Source organism: Dermacentor andersoni, chromosome 2, assembly GCF_023375885.2.
Source record: "Dermacentor andersoni chromosome 2, qqDerAnde1_hic_scaffold, whole genome shotgun sequence".
NCBI classification, from domain to species: domain Eukaryota; kingdom Metazoa; phylum Arthropoda; class Arachnida; order Ixodida; family Ixodidae; genus Dermacentor; species Dermacentor andersoni.
Genome location: NC_092815.1, coordinates 229,234,391 through 229,250,562, shown reverse-complemented (window position 1 = coordinate 229,250,562; position 16,172 = coordinate 229,234,391). Strand labels below are relative to the sequence as shown.

General features: G+C 43.0%; 1 protein-coding gene across 1 annotated transcript in view; it reads left to right on the top strand.

Annotated features, from left to right (window-relative positions):
* Positions 1-16,172, top strand: part of Vps50 (vacuolar protein sorting 50) — a 171,998-nt gene that overhangs the window by 73,129 nt on the left and 82,697 nt on the right. The window contains exons 14-17 of the mRNA XM_050186790.3: positions 562-652; positions 1,889-2,083; positions 12,678-12,781; positions 15,688-15,770. Of these exons, the coding sequence (XP_050042747.1) occupies positions 562-652; positions 1,889-2,083; positions 12,678-12,781; positions 15,688-15,770 (473 nt within the window). The remainder of the gene's footprint in view (positions 1-561; positions 653-1,888; positions 2,084-12,677; positions 12,782-15,687; positions 15,771-16,172) is intronic.

Here is a 16,172-nt window from a genome sequence, read left to right as displayed (position 1 = left end):
TATTGTATATTCTCATATCTTTTCTTCCAAGTGAGATATTTGAAATCACCATTCTACAATATATCTACACACAAAATTTAAGCAACATATGTTGAGAAACAAAAAAAAGTTTTCACGACCCTCATCCCCCCTTAATTCGAGCCGCTAATGTGAAGATATTGTCGACATGGCATGAAACCATATCATTCGGCGCTGACTCCCATATTCATTGAAATAAGTTGTTTCTCATTTAAATTTGCTTCTTTCTGTTGCTTGATAATTAGGAAAATTCTGCGGCCCCTTTCCTTGTAAGAAAAATCGATTGGCGACTACTTATTTGCATGAAAGGTCGAATTTCAATACAACGAAGTTTCGATATAACAAAGCAAGTTGCAGATTTTACCTGCTTCGTTATATCGAGGGTTAACTGTACTACTTTGCTATCTTTGATGTATCAGTTGCCAGTTTGGCATGCAACTGTGAAGAATTTTTTATAGCATGCGTTGTTAGTGGCCATGCTAGATGACCAATGGTGCTCCGTGAGACAGAAAGTGCTGAGTAAGCAGCATGCTCTCTCTGCAGGAGCTGCATGGAGGAGCTGCGAATGTTCCTGGAGAATGAGAGCTGGGAGCTGGTGCCTGTGAAACCCTCATTCTCCATTCTCCAGCTGCAGGTGAAGCACTTGTTCATATCACTTCAGTGTGCTACCACCGCACAGATTGGGTCCTTACACACAGTGGACAGGGAAGGCTGATGGCACGAATAAGCCACATGAAGAGAAGAGCATAGCAAAACACACACAGGCAGTGTGTTTGCAGGCGTGACAGATTCAGGTTAAGCTTGTACATGAGTGGGAAATCTGATTGTCAGCTTTGTGTGAATGTTCATGGATTGACTAAGGTCAACTTCAAGGTTTCTCAGGTAAACTTTGCGTGCATCGGGTGGATTGATTTACTCAACTAGCTACACAAAATGCAACTGAGGGTGGTGGCACTGGCATCACGCACCCACCAGTTTATTGATCGTGCTGTAGCCTCATAAATCACTACTACACATTGCAATGTTCATTTATGTGCTAGCAAACCTGCACTGCTCATTTGACGCTTGGTACTGTGGCTAGCTTACTGTAACTGCAAGGTTCTTGTAAGGGCAAATGACAGAGAGTCAGAATGGCATTGTCAGAATTACCTTGACTTATCAGGCACCTGTTGATTTCACAAATATGAACCTGCTTGCATAGTTTTGTTTTTCGTCTATCTCTGTCTGTCAGCATCTCTGGCACATCCTAGAAACTCAAAACTTTTGCATGCTTTGGCTGTACGTCATCTCAGTGAACTGAAGCTTTCATTGCATACTGCAAGTTGCCAAAAGTACAAAATCATGAAGCCTTGTTTCTCTGCTGATGTCACCGTTTTCCAAAAATGTTAAAGAATGATGCAAAGGACAGGATGAACTTGAACAGTGCACTGACTATCACCTTGAACTGCCAACAGCCAGTTACATCAATGCTGATTTTGGCTGGCATTTGTGTGCAACTGTCAGCACTGTCACTGGTATTGGCCCACTTGCCTCATAATGTGCACCACTTCCAAGATTGGCCTACCCTACCCACTTGCCTTGAAGGGGCGAGTGCATATTCATGTATAGGCTTCTATGCGCTGCTGTTCATTTCAAGGCATCGGTGCCAGCCCTGCTTTCTCTCATGGCAACTACATGTATGTTTTACCTGGGAGCCTGCTCGTCACTAAGTTTTGTTTTTGCTTACTCTTGTCATGCTTATTCACTGTTTCCCTCCTGTCAGTCGGGGACTACGGTTGCTCCTGCACTGTATCTTGAAAACTTGGGTCATATTATGGTTTGTGGCATGTAACAAAGAAATCAATTCACTGTGTGCCTTGTGGGCATGTAGGAGCTGCGGTTCCTAAGGCCACCGCCCAGAACCAGTGCACCACCCGGGTCGCCGAGTGGCAGCCGAGCAGAGGCACCGTCTCGCTTGGCTGCTGGTGACGGGCTGCGACTTTTCGATGCCGCCTGCCAGCCGTTCATCCTGCAGCCAGAGGAAGAAGAGGAAGACCTGTTTGACGCTGTTGCCTCCAGCCCTGCTGTGAGCTCATTCGATGCGTTTCTTGACTGAACTTGTCAACACTGACTGCATTTGTAAAACAGTTCGTGTAGAAGGACATGCTGTAGCCATTATACAGCTGAATGCACCTGCATTGAACCCAGTTATTTCGATATATTTTCTATAGAACAGTAAAAAAGTGCCCCGAAGTTTATTGTGTCAAGTGCAAAACACTTGAAGAGCCAGTGTGGTGAAGCGAAGTGGGGCACGCAGGTGGTCCCCCAGAAAGGGGGCAACTTCTACGAGTCAAGCCTCATTCACATTTTAACAATGTGAACACTTTCATAATTGCCTCTCCTTACATCCACGTGCTCGCTTTTTTTAGCTCTATCCTTAGAGAAATTTTGCCACTTTTTTCCTGAAAAGCCCATTTCATATTTAGAGGCATTATTCAACTTTACTTGCAGCACTTGAGCTGCATGCGTGCCAACCATCATGTATGCAAAAAAAAAAAAGGAAAACTCTTAATGAAAATGAATGTTGTGTGTTGATGTAACAGGGTGGGGTTTCTTAAAAAGTTGTTCTCCTCAAGATGCCAGAGGAAAGGTATGTTTAGAGACTCCAGAAGATAGTGATGTCCAGTTGTTCGACAAGCACTTCAACAGCTCTCAGCTTTCTAGGGTGCCATTCCAGCAGACATAGAGCAAATAATCTTATTAGAACCGACACTGGGGTCCAAACCATAGCAGAATGCAATGATTTAGATGACATAGCAATAGTGTAATGGCAGAAGAAGTGGATGCAAGGGAGGCTGATAACAAGGAAAGTGTGCCTTTGACAACTGCTGAGCTTGCATCATCACTCTGATCTATTAGCTCTTGTCATGTGATAATAGAATTCGTTGCTGGGCTAGTTGGTTCATTCTGGTGCGGAAAAATAAGCATAAACTTTAGACGGGGCAGTGTGACACACAAGGGAAAGCCACTAAATTGCAAATGAGTTTTATTCGAAAGCATATGCGTACATACGTAGGCACAGGATAGGTGCATAGGCTGCACCGCACATGTGAGGTCACATATTGTGTCATCTTGAAAAGCACGCAACGGACAAAAAATCATAACAGTCTTTCTGAAAACATTTCTTTACTGCGCAGCAATACTGAGATGTCAATTGTACAGTTCAATCTAGATACAGTTACAACTTGATCTAATTAAACCTTATTTTACGAAGTTCCTGATCTAATGAAGAAATTTCAATTCCTCCGGTAGGTACCCATAGGGTGTGATGTTGTCATCAATCCGATTAGCGAAATTTACTTGGCCACCAAACTTGATTTAACAAAGTCTTTCCTGAAATATATGAGTAATAAAGCGGTGATTTCTTTCTAATTTTGACACAGACGGGTTTTTTTCTTTGAGCGTGTGCTCTAACACAATTGTGTTAAAACATCTGGGTGTCCCAGTCACGAGCTTATCTTTATTTTGACGAGGCTGCACCGCCCATGCACGGAACAATGGACTCGGCAGTCGTCGATCTCATGAGGCGGTTTTTCTGGAGCCCACGAGGGAACTGAGGACGCATTGGAAGGGCTTGTGGGCTATGAGAAGTGTGTACACCCACTGCTGGTAACGCACACGCAAGCGAAGGTCACGAGTTTTTTCACTGCAGCATACTAAATTTGCAATTCTCTCCAGAACACCAAGGTGTGTTGTTTTGTTTTTGCTTTCGGTTTCACGCACAAGCAGTTGAGGCCGGCCTCGTGGACTTTTCGCACGTGCAGGCATGAGTTAGCAGCGAATACAATGCCCCGGTTACTTTGGGGTGTCGCTACATTACAATTTTAGATTTCAAAGGACCGAACAATCCCTTTCTCAATTTTATGTACTTCCCGATTTAACGAAATAATTCGAGCATGGTCATCACTTCGTTAAATCCAGTTTCAACTGTATATTGAACGTTAATATAATGAAATTCTTGATATAACGACATAAGTAAACACGCATGGTGCGCCGGCACGTGTGAATCCTGAGAATCGTGTCATGCAGCGACCGGGCTCCTCCCTCACGCTTCTTTCTTGACATGCCGTGCCATCTAGTAGCGCGCAGCCTTCGAGACGATAAGCGCAGCACGCCGGTGCCTACGAGTGCTAAGAATTGCTCCCTCATTTGCCGCACACTCAGTGGCACATACTCGGTGACCCCAAGTTGGCGAGAGGTTCATTGAAGAGTGGCACATACCCAGTGCATTCGTGGTACAGCTCGTTAGAGCATTAGCGGGAAAGGCATTTGTTGAAAGCGGCACATACCCAGTGTATTTGTGGCACAGCCTGCTACTGCGTCGGGTTGCTGTCCTTGAGGAACCCTTGTTATGCAGGCTCGATTCCACTCAGCATCGGAGAAATTTAAGGGATCTTTTTCCTTCGTGGCAGTGCGGCACATTCCTAGTGGCACGTGCCTGGTTACCCGAGTTGACATCAAATACGTTCATTGAAATGCGGCACACACCTGCTGGCATATAGCCATTGACACAAGGCCTCGTCGAAGAGCTTCTTCGAACAGCTGTGCCTACACAATCCCACATCTACAGGGACCCGTGTCGGCGCTTATGAGGTTCGTTGAACGGCTTGTTTGTTTGTTTGTTTATTTATACTGTCAGTCCAAGGATGGACCATTACAGGAGTGGATAGAAATACAACAAAAAAGATAAAAATATCGGTACATGTAGAACAAGGAACAATACAATAGCAGTATCTGTAATAAGTGACATGCAGTGATCAAAGACAAAACACTTGCAGTATGCGCATCAGAAACAAATGCCATGACGCAGCCATATCTGGAAAAATAAGATTCTCCAAACCAGCAGTAAAAGCACTGACAGAGGAACATGTGACTAATGGATTGGGTAATTCATTCCATTCTTTGATCGCCCTAGGAAAGAAACTATACTTGAATATATCATTCCGTGTAACTGGCGGGTGTATGTATAAATTGTGCTTGTGTCTGGAGCGTTGATCTGGTGAAATTATACAGAAATCAGTAAAATTAAGTTTAACCTGGTTATGAACAATTGGGTATAAAAATTTCAGTCGGTCAAACCTGGTTCTAAAGCGGAGAGGTTTGCACATCTGCATAGTTCAGTAGGAGAGTGCACGCGCTGATACTTATTAAAGATGAATCTGGAGGCGAGTCGTTGAACTCTGTCCGATTTATGACGGTTGGTTACAGTGTGTGGGTCCCATACAATCTTAGCGTATTCAATAATTGGCCTTACTAATACCTTATATGCCAAGCTTTTCACGTCAGGAGTTGCACTGTACAGTCTTCACCTGAGACCCCATAAGACTTTATTTGCCCTGCTACACACCTGATTGATATGCGCATTCCATCTCAAATCTTGAGTAAATATTAGTCCTAGATATTTATATTCTGTTACTCTTTTTAGTTCCTGTGGACCTATGCTGTATTTGTACCGCAAAATCACCTTCTTTCTTGTTATGGTCATACAAACTGATTTTACTGGGTTCAGTGACATTTGCCATTCATTACACCATTTTAATATTCTTTGTAAATTGTTGTTAAGTTCTAACTGTTCACTTAAAGATTTGATCCTATTGTAAATGACGCAGTCATCCGCAAACAACCTTAGTGGAACAGTTATATCAGAAGGCAAATCATTAATACATATAAGAAATAAAAGAGGACCCAGCACACTGCCTTGGGGGTACTCTAGACAAGACTGGTTTGGGCATGGATTTAATTTTATTTATTTCAACATACTGCTCACGAGACTGAAGGTAGGATTTAAGCCACTTAGTAATATTTGGATTTCTAAGTATTTCATTCATTTTTAAGAGGAGTTTAGGATGTGATACTTTGTCGAACGCTCTGGCAAAGTCTAAAAAAATTAGGTCGACCTGTCCTCGGCAATTTAATGTTTCTGAAAGATCGTGAACCGTTTGAACAAGCTGCGTTATTGTAGACAACCTCTTGCGAAAACCATGTTGTGCTGGTGATAATAACTTGTAAGCTTGCAGGTAATTTGATAGATGTTTACAAACTATATGCTCAAGTAGTTTGGAGCAGGTACTCGTAAGAGAAATAGGCCTGTAGTTTCCTACCTCAGATGTGCTCCCACTTTTGTGAACTGGAATTATTTTAGCTTGCTTCCAGGCTGTAGGAAATGTTCCCTGGGTGAGTGAAGATTGAAAGACTACGGTGAGATATTCAGCAACCCACGGAGCATACCTATATAGGAACTCATTCAGGATGCCGTCGGGGCCGGGGGATTTCTTAATGTTAATGCGCAGAAGAAGGTTCAGGACTCCTGCCTCGTTGATGAGAAGGTCAGATGCTGAAGGGCGGTCAGAGGTGTCATGAAAGTACGGAAGTGTGCCATCATCATTGGTGAACACGGAGGAAAAAAAGGAATTGAAATTTTCTGTACGTTCTTGGTTAATCCTTTCATCCTCATCTTTGTGTTGCTTTTTAGAAGGGTTCACATATCTCCAAAATTTACTAGGTGCGTTATGAAAGAAATTTTTCAGTGTTACATTAAAGAATCTCTCCTTGGATTCCTTAATCAGACGGTTTAAGTCGAGCCTCATGTTATGAAGCCTTGTTTTGGGTGCTAGGATCTCGAGAACCAGCTTTTCGTTTACTTTTTATCCTCCGTTTGACATGTATTATTTCCCTTGTAATCCGTGGGTTATTTCGTTTACATTTTTTGACGCCTATAAGGATAAATCGCGTAATGCAATGCATCGTAACCTTGGAAAAGAAGTCCCAGAGATCGTCAGTGCCACCATTGGATTCATAAACAGACATAAAGTTATCAAACGACCTTTCAGGGTAATCCAAGACACTAACATCATCAGCAGCTTGAAAGTTTAGATATTGGATGCTTGAATCCTGGTGCAAAGGATTCGATGACATGTTCAAGGACAGAATAACCATTTTGTGGTCCGATAGCCCTTCATCAACAAGACAGTCAATCACATGCGGTGTCAAAGCATTTGAGATTAATATAAGATTAAGTACAGATGACCTTGTTGCACACACCCTAGTATATTGGTTAACAAGCAGGGTTAAATTGTAGGAATATATTAAATCCAAAAACAACTCAGAAGATGTAACATCTTTGTCTCCAGCTACATATGAATCCCAATCAATAGCCGGGAGATTAAAATCACCTAGTAACATTATGGTATCTTGCTCTTTCACGTGTGTTTCCATGAATTCTCTTAGCAGCATAATGTGTTCTACTTGGGAGTTCGGAGGCCTGTATACCGCTCCAATGAATACAGTGCGATTATTCAATTTTGTAGTAATCCATACAGCCTAAATATTTCCTGGTACTTCTAAAGTGGAAAATATGATATTTCGTTTCACCAAAACGGCCAGGCCTCCGCCTCTTCCATCTCAATCTGTCCTAACCAGCAAATATCCGAGTGGTGCGATTTCGCTATCGAGTATATTTTTATGCAACCAGGTTTCAGGGATTACAGCAATGTCAGGAGCGTGATCAATAACTAGAGTTTCAAGTGCATGTGCTTTGTTTATCAGGCTTCTTGCATTTACGTTGATTATTTTGAAACCAGCATGTTGGCCCTGCATGCGTCAATTATCACTTGCTCCTGTATCAGTTCGCAGTTTGCACCTTTCCTCGCGTTCTTCATTCCAGCTGTACAGCGTATTGTTTGCTTTTAATTTATCAAAAAGCAGCTTTATCTTCTTTCCTGCCTTCTGCTCCTCACTTGCCGAGGCCCATAGCTTTTTTCTTATTCCCTGTACTCTTTTAGAGAAATGTTTGCTTACGCTGTAATCCGTGTCTTTCAGTTTTGTGCAGTTCTGCAAAACTTTTATTTTATCCCTATAGTCTGCCACCCTCAGGATGACTGGTAGAGTTCTACCAGAAAACTTCTTGCCTAACCTATGGATCCGTTCAATAGAAGATACATTCACTTTCAGAGTAGCACTGGAGATTCTGTCTTTTACTTTGCTTAATAGGGTCTCTTTGTTTTCATGGTCCTCTTCTTTAATTCCTCTAATGATAAGATTATTTCGTCGTGAACGATTACCCAGATCATCCAGATGTCTGACCAGAGTAGATGTTTCAACGCTGCGGTCAGCTACAGTTCCTTCAAGAGTTGCGAGCCTGTTCCGAGTCTCGTCTAAGCTTTGTACCTTACTCTCGATAAGAAGAAGCCGGTTCTGCATGTCTAGGATTCTTGTTTCAAACGAGTCTTGCTTGTCTTGAACTGCAGTGAGTTTAGACAAAATGTCTTTCTTGTTTTGGAGCATTTCCCTGCACATTACTTCTGTTATTGTTCCTGGATTTTTCTCCACGTCCCCAGAGAGACTCAACAACAGGCCCGCAATAGAAAAACAGTTGCATATACAGTCAACGACAGCCTGTGGACACGGCAGCACTATAAGACCAAGAACATCACTATGGAAGCCATTTTTTCGGTCACCAACCTGCATGAACAGCAGCACGTCAGGCGACATGGTCACGGTGGTGCTGCCGTGTCCACTGAAGCTGGTAGGCGATGGGCATGCTTTTATAGCATACAGCTGATCCCTTCTGGGCATGCGTCCTGACGTCATCGTGCCCCCAGATGGTGAGCCGAAAAGGCCATCCACGTGTCGATGCCCCTGGATACTGGTGAGGTCAGCAAACTGGCCGAAGTATCCGCCCACGCAGAAGTGTCGCGGCAGGCCAGCATCGTAACGAAGCGTGATGTTTCCAGCGTCGAAGAGTTTCGCAGCACCTCCAGCAATGAAACTAAGGCACGGGCAGAGAACCTGCATGAACAGCGGCATGTCAGGCAACATCGTCACGGCGGTGCTGCGGTGTCCACGTATGTACACACTGGCACATACTCAGTGACCCAAGTTGGTCCAATGGTTAGTTTTGAACCCTTTTACCTTAGCACAACAGCCCGATGTACCTCCCATTTGACCACAGACTACCCATTTAACCAGGTAGGCAGTAAAACGGTTAGATACAAACATACATAGATACATAGGTAGATACATACATGCCGTATTTACTCACATAATGAATGGACTGGCATAATGAACGCAGCCCCCACTTTTCCAATCAAGAAGCTTGTTTTTTTCTTTTTCTCGCATAATAATTGGCACCCTGAACTTGCTGCTGAGAAGTGGGAGACACACGGTACGACTCGGCATCTAATATGGTGTCCGGTGGGTGCATTTGTGTCCGGCGCCGTGTCGGATGCCAAATCATACTGTGTATCCTACTTTTATTGCGATACCAATTATATAGACGCTCCAGGCTCATTTTTGCCGTTGTCGTCGTCGCCACCACGCACTGCATGGTGTTGGTGTCAATGAAAGCGTGCGAGGGAAACGACAATTGTGGCTCAATCTCAGTGCTGTATTTTGTCATGCAAAAGGGCCCGAAAGGGGGCGGGGGGAAGGGGGGCGGCAGCGTTGTACTCTGGCAGCAACTGCATATTGCACAACCGCACCCGAGGGGTGCCGACGTTCGCAGCTCAATCTCTTGCGTACAAGGGACAGAAGCGGGAACAAAACATGCCGTCTTCCTTCGCACGCATGGCACCAGGGGTAGGGAAGGGAGGGAGTGGCACAACGTTTTACTTTGGCCTTTGGCAGCAACTGCGCATTGCGCGGCCACTGCACGCCCTATCTTCAAATCAATCAGTGTCGGGGGCCAAGTCGACGGCAGCTCATGCCTTTGTGCCTGCTGTGTTCTCGCTGCTCAGTTTGTGCTGAAGCGAATGTTTGCAAGTTTATACGGCTGATACCTTACGCTCTGAAGCAGAAACTCGATGTGGCCGGTCATGAATAGGACTGGCATTACCAGTAGTTATGTCATGCTTAACAGTTGAAGTCTGGCCCAATTGGCGAGTGCTGAGGTCGAAGATGTCGGGCTAGGAAAACAAAAGGCAACACAGAGCTGCTGCTTGTCCAGGCAATAGGTCTGCAGCAATCATAGGACGAAATGTTGCATCAGGGCAAATAGCATCCTGTGGACATGGTTAAGAATCTAAGCAGACATCTACGGAAATCGTCGTGACGTGGTCATCGCTGATAGCACGCAGCATTGCGACCGATATGCCTTGGGGTAGAACTTCCTTTGTCAGGCCAAAATTGACGACGGGGAGGCATGTCCGGTTATCGGCGACGATGGCGATGGAATGGGGCACAGTGATATTGCACATCGAAAGGACATCAGGAACAGGCGTGGCGACGTAATCACCATTGGGCACAGGAAAAACGAATGCAAATCGACGAAAGTCGAGGCTTTAGGTGGCAGGTGGATGAAGGCAGTAATACTAAAGTTGTTCGGCACTTCGGTACGAATATGCACGAGTAGGGGAAGTTCAAGGCATAAGGTACTAGCAGAACAGTCGATCAAGGCTGAATGCTCTGTAAGGAAGTTGAGTCCGAGGATTAGATCACGGACACAATTGGTCAGCTCTGTAAAAAGAACAGGAACGTGGCGGTCAGCGATACTTATGCGGGAAGTACACATTCCAGTGACATAAACAGTGCTGCCACCGGCCACGCGTACCGCTCATGTAGTAGGAGGCGTGAGAACCTTTCTCAGGCGACGACGGAGGTTACAACTCATTATGGACACCTGGGCTCCAGTATCTATTAATGCCGTCAAAGGGACACCGTTGACGGGAACGTCAAGTAAGTTCTGGTTCGTTGGGAGCGTCAATGGAGGATTTCGACACGACGAAGGTAATACAGCAATATTTACTTTGAAATTTACACAAAACAGATTTTTAGATTAAGCAGTATTAATATATATTCCACTTTAGAAATGGCAAAAAGCTTCCTATACTTTGAGAAGGAAGCTTGGTAAGGCAGAAAAGGCACAAAAAACAAAATCTGGGTGACGACACTGCCATGAAGTTCCTTGCACCGGCTTGTCAAGGCATTATGGATTTTAACAGCATTTGCGTGGTCGTATGGCTAACTGTTTTTCATTAAAAATCTACACTGCATTCTGAATGAGTCGAAGGCTCAACCTAGGATGTTGTTTAAACTCATCTTGCACAAAAACAGCCGAAGTATGAAAAAAAAAATTTAATTCATGGTGTCACATTTATGTGATGGCACTGAGGCTTTGATAAGAAGTACTAAAAAAAATAGTTCGGCCTTCATTTTTTTTTTTTCAGATTACAAACATTCTTTGTTCCCAGAAAGAATACTTTACCATTGTTGATTGCTTTCAAGTTGGTTGCTGTGCAGAATACACATACTTATGACTGCTCTTTTCCCACCGTTTTGTACGTCTAAATGTTGCCACATGTTTGACCTAGTTTTTACCATGGTGAACCCATAACATGTAATTGACCATATGGCAAACATACTCCATCAGCAGTCTGAAAAACTAAAGTTCCAGAAGTGTGCTGACAGTACAACGGCCTCCACTCACTAACAGCACAAAAGTGCACAGCTTTCATGGTTGGTTTCCAAGAATTCCGAAAGCTAAGAAGAAGTATATTGAAGTGAATAAAAAAGTTGGGTGTTTGTTATAGAATTTTCATACCTTGCCGAAACTTTTAGAAACATGCATTTCCATGTCCCCTCTTATGCTGTTTTTTTTTTTTTTTTTACTTTCATATGCTAGGAAAAGTTGGACACTTTACCAGTGTTTTCAAAATTTCCGGGAAAAAACATACTTTTTTATGCTTTTTTTATGGCTTCAAAATTTTCTAAAATTTTACATCACTAGTAGCAGCTCATCCAAAATGGCTGCTTTTTGCAGCTGCCGACAGGTGGCATCACAAGTTCATGGTAGCATCACCTCTGCAGCAGCTAGCTTTCCCATAGACAAAAGCAACTTTGCATTTTTTATCAAAGACCAGGCAAGTAACTGTGCTGAGTTTTATATTGAATGGTCCACACCATAAAATGCCATCTTTGTTCAAAATTTGAGCAGGAACGGAGCAGCAGTAAGTGTGAAATGCATTTTTTTTTTTTCAACGAATTTCAATGAAAAACTCGCATTCTTGTGTTTGTATATGTCTAACCATGCATTCCATAGTAATCACCGAGGTTTGCATACATTCGAGAATGTTCAGTCGCAAGCAGAAGCCTGGAGACCATAGAAGCAGCAAAACATTTTTCTTTTCTTAGCAGCCTAGGCACGCAGGCTGAAGTCAAGTGGTACTGCCTACTTGCAACTGTCCACCAGTATGCACTTGCACAATTCCGTGTCGCTCAACTGGGCTAGAAAAGAGTAAAAACATTTTGCAGATGCTGTGGTCCCTGGACTTTTGCTGCACAGCACTGTCTGTGAAGCGTGCCCAACCTCATTTTACACGCCCCTTTTGCTGTGGAACTGGTGACATTTGCAATGTTTCAGATATGGTAGACATGTCTTGCACTTTAAGTGTTCTTGATAGCTGGGATAGGGAGTGATGAAACGTCTTTATTAAAAAAACTAAGTGAATAAGAAGAAAGAAAGAATAAGGAATGAGAAAAGAAACATATACATGGCTTCGGGATGATATGGTGATGACAGACACTGGCGCAAAGTAGCTTGGAGACACAGCAGCTGTGCAACTGTCCAGAGAGGAGCCTTGTGCAGGCCTCCTTAGAGATGACAGCACATTCCTCCGCTCATTCAGGATGGACCTGGCATTGCAGAGGTGGACTCTGATGATTCAGACGTTCCTGAGGAGCTGAAGCGGGACTACGTTGATGAAATGACCGGCGATGCTCCCCAGCGGAAGTGAGTGTAATGAAGTGCAAGCGTTGATGCTTAGGGGATTTGGTAACAGCTTGGTAACAGGAAAAAAAATATATGTCTGCTATTGCTATCTTTTCACGGCACATCCACAAATTCTTCAAACACAAATTTTAACAAGGGGCTGCTTTATATAGGCGCAATGACAAGTAATGCATCTTATGTGGTCCAAAATTTTATTGCAGTTGGCCTTTAAGGTGCACGACATTGTGACGAGTTAATAATTATTGCCTCACACTTGTCTTACTTTGTTGTCAGAAGTGTCTTGTATGCAATGCCAGCATTAGTACTTTGTGTTAAAGAAATGCATGCATTTTTATTGCCTGGATGTTATTAAAGCAGTGTTCTTGAAAGCTAGGAACTGAAGGTGGACTTGATGGCTTGACCACTGGTGCAAAGCTTTGTCTTTGTTCTACTAAGGGACGACCAGTGGCACATTGTCTTTCGTTAAAGACTCTGTGACACCTGTGAGACTTTGTTTCAATGGCAAAACAATGCAAAACTCTGCAATAACTTCTTAACTGAAGCATGGACATTCATGCTTGACCCTGCAAGGCTCAAACACCGTTCCACATGAAGAAAAAGCTGAACAACTTGTTAACCTTTATTTCTGGACACGGAGAGTACATTTAGATTTAGGTAAAAATTAATTCATGTAGTAATTAATTAATTTGAAATTGGTTTTTTGAACAGTAAAAAACACTACTATGGGCTTTGTGTTAAGCTTCCCACACTTAAATCTGACTTGAAGAGCGTCAAAATCAGCTGATCAAAAATGATACGTTACGCTTTGTGGGGTTAAAATAAGTTAGCTAAAGAGTCACCAGCCAGAAGAAAATCCTACCAAACACAGGAGAGATTACATGATGACCCATGACAGGCTGACTTCAATAAGGCTTTATGGGAACAGCAAAACTGTGGGAGGACTGAAAGACTGTGAAAGCATGTCATAAGAGAGCCAGGTTGTTTTCATGCTTAGAGCAGTGGCATGGTATAGACAATGCATGACTAGTTGTTTCTTCTTGCTGAGTTCGACTAAGCTCTTTTTATTTCTAATTATTTTTCTGCCCTCAATGTCTCAAAAGGTTTTTAGGGGCCATTCATAGATAATATGTTTACGTTCCAGTTGGCATGGGAAGGTATTGTACGAGTAACAGTTTTATAGTTTTAGATTGTCATTAGTGAAAAATGTTTCACTCACATGACTAAGAGGTAATGTATGTGGCCTGCTACGTTAAAGGGGCTCTGAACCACCCCTCTGGCTTAGTGAAATAACATAGTCTGCAGGTAGCATGTGCTGCTGTGAACATCTCAGCCAAATTTTGCTGTCGTACGCAGTGTATGGAGCTCTGCTGTCTTATATATATATATATATATATATATATATATATATATATATATATATATATATAGAACACTACTTATATACCCTGAGGCTTGTGAACAGGAACATACGTAGGTATCGTCACATCAGATAGAAACCAAACCTATTCATATCCTAGCAACCAGGAAACTAAACTCATTCTCGTGAAGAGACAGTGACGAAACACTGATACACTGGTCACCAAACTTTCTGATATACATCGTCTCTGCTAGTTCCTGTGCCACCGTATCCTTACTTTTTCATAATATGCATGTGTTTTCCAGCAAAGGTTTACACTTGAAGACTTTGCAGTGATATGGCAAATGCGAGCCAGTCCCATTCTTGATTGATAGAGCATGCTCTCGCAAGCGGTCATTTATACAACGCCCAGTTTGGCCGATGCATACCTTGTCGCAGTCTAAAGGAATCTTATACACGACGCCAGCGGAATATTTTTTCAAGAAACACTTTACGTGGTTCTTCACATACTCGGCCCTTTTTACGGAAGACAAGCACACACAAAAGCGAGAAAGTTTCCGAGGAGCCGAAAACACTACCATTCCATTGTACCTAGAAGCAACATTCTTTAACAAATGAGTAACTTTGTGTATATACGGAATGACAACACGACGCATTTTTCGTTTCTTTTCACATTCTTCTGAACCGTGGTTAGGCTCATGACGAAATTTCTTCAACAAAGCTTTGCTCACCGAAACTAACGAAGAAGCAGGGAAGCCTGCGAAGCCAAGCCTAGACACCTGCAAATTAAATCACAGGAACTAGCAAAGGTGATGTATATCAGAAAGTTTGGTGACCAATGTATCAGCGTTCCGGCACTGTCTCTTCACGAGAATGAGTTTAGTTTCCTGGCTGATAGGATATGATTAGGTGTGGTTTCTATTTCGTGTGACCTCACCCGTGTATGTTCCTGTTCGCATGCCTGAAGATATATAAAGGAAGCATCAGGGAAAATAAAAATCATTTGCGAGTGTACGCCTGTCTGTGTCTTTTATTCTGTTGTCCCTGTCTAACTTTTTGCACCTAAAACCATTTCTAAAAATCAAATGCCTTTCTATTCTTCGATAAAGAGTGGTTCAGGGCCTTTTTAAAGAACTCTTTATGACCTCTGTTCCAGTATGGTTTGATTAAGGTAGATTACACATTGCTTAGTCTTGTCTGCAAACCATCGTGGCGGCGTAGTGGCAATGGCAGGATCCTAACGGCACAGGATCAAATCGTGGCCGAGGCGTCCGCATTTCGATGGGGGTGAAATGCAAAAATGTTCGTGTACTGTGTATTGGGTGCACGTTCAAGAACCCCAGGTGGTCAAACTTCATTCTGAGTCACCCACTACAAGGTGCCATATTGTGGTTTTGGCTTGTAAGACCCCAGAATTTTTTTTTTTTTCTTGATTGCAGAATTCTTTCATTTGTTGTTAACGAGCACTATTTGATCAAATGTGTGAGTACAGCCTTTCAAGGCTCCCATGGCACAGATATGCATCACCCACTCCCATGTCTTGGTGCAGGCAGCCCAGGCCCAGCACTCTGGCAGCCAGCGGCAGCAGCCCTTTTGTCACCAACACGAGCCTCAATGTCTTGCGTCAGTTTGGTGTGTACGTTTTACAGTCGCTAACCATGACAACTGGAGCCATTTGGCGTTGATTCATGTTAACATACTCTGAAGCAGTATATTACTTTAAGAAATGAGAATACATGAACGTACCTGCCAACATTTACAATTTTATTGTAAATTGCCTGATTTCTAGAGGTTGCTTATGATAATTGTATTGATGCCAACAATATTACTATGTTTAATTCATGTCTTATTTAGGTAAGGATTGATAATTTCTTTACAAAAAAATTATCTCAACAGAACACAGATATAGTCGTGAAGCGATATTTCAGGGCCTGACTTTTCGGACCCACTCAATTATTCAGACATTCTGGCAGCAGTGCCACAAGTTAAAACAGCAGATCAAATTTTGGCCACTGTTACATGAATATTTAATAA